This window comes from Echinops telfairi, unplaced genomic scaffold, assembly GCF_000313985.2.
Source record: "Echinops telfairi isolate 266 unplaced genomic scaffold, ASM31398v2 ScPeMD7_7469;HRSCAF=8507_1, whole genome shotgun sequence".
Taxonomy (NCBI): Eukaryota; Metazoa; Chordata; class Mammalia; order Afrosoricida; family Tenrecidae; genus Echinops; species Echinops telfairi.
The window spans coordinates 58,642,561-58,646,814 of record NW_022111373.1 but is presented as its reverse complement, the minus strand read 5'-3'; the positions used below and the strand labels follow the sequence as shown (position 1 = coordinate 58,646,814).

Here is a 4,254-nt window from a genome sequence, read left to right as displayed (position 1 = left end):
TCCTGTTGATGATTGTTTACAAAGTGTTTACAATCAGCTTCATGATTATTTGTCTACAACTTGTAACTCAGATCAGAGACTAATTCATTCTTGTATTTTGTTATGTGAATTTGGAGCAAAGAACCTTTTTTTGTTATCAGACAACAAGGATGGTTATGATCAATTAGTATTTCTGATATATATTACTCTAGTTTCACGTGAGGGGGCTTCAAGGAGTTTGTGGAAAAAATAGAATTAAAGCATAATGAAATTTTTCCATGAGCTTTTTAAAGCTCTTATACTTTAAGAGTAATGACATATATCTTTTTAAGAAATTAAGATTTTAACTCTATCAATAAACATTAAATGTCACTTACTAACATTCTAGTAACTCATTGTTTTTAAAAACAGTCATCAAATCATTAAAAACAATTTTACTGGGAGCCGCCGGGGAGGAGCAGCCGCTGCCGCCCAGGACTGGGCCCCTAGGGAGGAGGAGGCGAGAAGATGGTGGACGACCCCAGTGCTGCCGACAGGAATGTGGAGATCTGGAAGATCAAGAAGCTCATCAAGAGCTTGGAGGCGGCCCGCGGCAATGGCACCAGCATGATATCGTTGATCATTCCTCCCAAAGACCAGATATCAGGAGTGGCAAAAATGTTAGCTGATGAGTTTGGAACCGCATCTAATATTAAATCACGAGTAAACTGCCTTTCAGTCCTGGGAGCCATTACATCTGTACAACAAAGACTCAAACTTTATAACAAAGTACCTCCAAATGGTCTGGTTGTTTACTGTGGAACAATTGTAACAGAAGAAGGAAAGGAAAAGAAAGTCAACATTGACTTTGAGCCTTTCAAACCAATTAATACGTCATTGTATTTGTGTGACAACAAATTCCATACAGAGGCTCTTACAGCACTACTTTCGGATGATAGCAAGTTTGGTTTCATTGTAATAGATGGTAGTGGTGCGCTTTTTGGCACACTCCAAGGAAACACAAGAGAAGTCCTTCACAAATTCACTGTGGATCTTCCAAAGAAACACGGTAGAGGAGGTCAGTCTGCTTTGCGTTTTGCCCGTTTAAGAATGGAAAAACGACATAATTACGTTCGGAAAGTAGCCGAGACTGCTGTGCAACTGTTTATTTCTGGGGACAAAGTGAATGTGGCTGGTCTCGTTTTAGCTGGATCAGCTGACTTTAAAACTGAACTAAGCCAATCGGATATGTTTGATCAGAGGTTGCAATCAAAAGTTTTAAAATTAGTTGATATCTCCTATGGTGGTGAAAATGGATTCAACCAAGCTATTGAATTATCTACTGAAGTCCTCTCCAACGTGAAGTTCATTCAAGAGAAGAAATTAATAGGACGATACTTTGATGAAATCAGCCAGGACACGGGCAAGTACTGTTTTGGAGTTGAAGATACACTAAAGGCTTTGGAAATGGGAGCTGTAGAGATTCTAATAGTCTATGAAAATCTGGATATAATGAGATATGTTCTTCATTGCCAAGGCACCGAAGAGGAGAAAATTCTCTATCTAACTCCAGAACAAGAGAAGGATAAATCTCATTTCACAGATAAAGAGACAGGACAGGAACATGAGCTGATTGAAAGCATGCCCCTACTGGAATGGTTTGCCAACAACTACAAAAAATTTGGAGCTACATTGGAAATTGTCACAGATAAGTCACAAGAAGGATCCCAATTTGTGAAAGGATTTGGTGGAATTGGAGGTATCTTACGGTACCGAGTAGATTTCCAGGGAATGGAATATCAAGGAGGAGATGATGAATTTTTTGACCTTGATGACTACTAGGTAGTCGACATGGGTCTGGCAAACCGTGCCTCACCCTCCAGCATCCAACCCAAGGAGCATACCCGTGGTGGAATCCAAACAGATCCCTACCTTTTGATTGGACCCTTCTCAGAGCTTAACTCCATGAGCACTGGATATGGAAATGAAAACCGAAACACAACCAGGCCCGACCCCACACTGGTTTGTCATGGTGTCAGCGCAGCAGCCTACAAGAAGTTCCCGAAGGTCACTATGGACTAATTTAAAAAAGAATCCCAGTTTTTACTTTTACTTGATGGTGAAAATTGGTTGCTCTTGTATTTTATGGAAAAAAACAAATGATTTTTTTATCTTCATACATAGAAGCAAAAGTACTTTAACTGCTGTAAACCTTCAAAAGTTAATAGAAGTGACATCATTAAAAAAAAAATTTTACTATAGATGATTAAATCTAGTGTTAATATTATGAAAATGAGTCTTGTCAAAAGAAGCAAGGTTATAATATTAAAAGACAGGCTATATTGCATTTGATATTTTAAGAGTTTTTTTGTGTGTTTCATTTAAAATATTAAGGATTTTTTTGGATTCATGTTTACTTATTGTAGAAAATGAAAATTGGGAAATAATGACTGACTTTATTAAGGTGTCACACTTTCTTCTTTAATAAAGATTGCAATGAGTGTCAGTGGTACAGGAAGCAAAATATAGACAAGATGCTTACTTTTATATACAACACATTCTCAATTACAAATGGAAGTGAAATACTAAAATACTACAACATTATCTTCTGTCATTGCATACATAAGAATTGTTTCAAAGAGATTAATAATAATCATTAATAAGTTCAATTTTAAAAGACATGACCGAATTTTCATTTTCCTATTTTCTTGAAACTGAGAAAATGTAATAAAATATTCAATGAGTTGCATTACTTGCAAAACAGAGAAAAATCAAATCACTGACTCATCAGCAGCACTCCCGATGCCAGGCTCAAACTACTCAGTTAGCAAGTCAGGGTGGGCAACACGATTTGTTCTGGAAAAGATGCTGCATTGTCCAAAAGAGTCGGTATTACCCACATGTGCTTATTACACTTACATTTAAAACAACTAACATTAAACAAAACTGAAAATGCCACTTTTCAAGTGCTCAGCCCCTCGGTCACGGCAACCTTACTGAGCAGAACAGAGACCGTTGTCAGCATCGCAGAACATTTGCTGGATAGTGCTGATTTGGAACATCTGCTCTGTCGAAGGTCCCTAGGAAGAGCACTGCTGGCCCTGTTGGTTAAGGGTTGGACTGCTAATCTCAAAGATGTGGGTTCGAATGCTGCCACTCTGCAAAATAAAAATGAGGGAACCTGCTTCTGAAAGATTTAAAGCCTCGGAAAAACTATATTAAATCACTATGAGTCAGAATGGATTTGATGGCAGTGGGCTGGTTGGCAATCAGAGGTACAAATACTTAAACACTTGCTGACCAGCTAAAAGGTTGGTGGCTTAAATCCCTAGGATTCCTTCAGAAGATTGGTCTCTCAATTTACTTCCAAAAGGCCAGACCTTGGAAACCCTTGCTGTACTACGCACATGCTTGGTCACTAGGAGTTCAAATCCATTTGACAATAGCTGTTAACAACAAACGTTGAACAAGCGAATGTTGTCAGAAGCCTTTAAATTTGTCACTCATTATAATTCATTCCTTTCTTTCCATTGTAACTTTCAAGTTCAAGATCCTCATGGTTCAACTACTGCAAACCCTATAAATAATATCTGTTGTTTCTGTCCAGGCTCTTTCCTCGCTAATCAGCCAATAACTTTAACAATTTGACTAATTTTCCTCAAACAATACTTTGGATTTCATACTCTCACTCCAGAGCCTTCTGTCTTCAATTTGATTGTAGAACAAATTCAAAACTAAAGAATGTATCAGTTTATCAGAATCTCTCACCAACTGCTTTTCCCCCAATCCACCTCCTGAAAATGGAAGCAAAACTATGCAAATCCTCTGCTCCAGCACAGATTTCCCCTAGGTTATACTATGTGCTACGTACTTAGAAAAAGAGGACTTTGGTGGTGTTGTGGGTAATGAGTTGGGCTGCGAACAGTGAGGTTAGCAGTTTGAAACCACCAGCGCTTCTGTGGAAGAAAGAAGAGGCTTTCTACTCTATAAAGAGTTAAAGTCATGGAGGCTCAGCTAGGGTCTCTAAGAGTTGTAATTAACTCCGTGTCAGTGAGTTTGGTCTTACTGTGGGCCTTGTGTGTTGCTGTGACAGTGGAAGCTATGTCACTGGTGTTTTCAACACCAGCAAGGTCACCCAAAGGGAACAGGTTCCAGCAGTGCTTCTAGACTAAAGTCAGACTGTTAAGAAAGAATAGACTGTCCACTTCTAGTGAATTAACTACCTTATGGATAGCATAGAAACACTGGCAGCTATGGAAAACCTCCTGACCGGAAAGCAGAACATTGTCAGAGAGA

General features: G+C 38.7%; 1 protein-coding gene across 1 annotated transcript; it reads left to right on the top strand.

Moving 5' to 3' along the window:
- The first annotated feature begins 471 nt into the window (after positions 1 to 471).
- LOC101658335 (eukaryotic peptide chain release factor subunit 1) lies at positions 472 to 2,123 on the top strand. The gene has a single exon (XM_004703491.2). The coding sequence runs from the start codon at positions 487 to 489 to the stop codon at positions 1,798 to 1,800; it is 1,314 nt and encodes a 437-aa protein (XP_004703548.1). The 5' UTR covers positions 472 to 486; the 3' UTR covers positions 1,801 to 2,123.
- Positions 2,124 to 4,254: the final 2,131 nt, after the last annotated feature.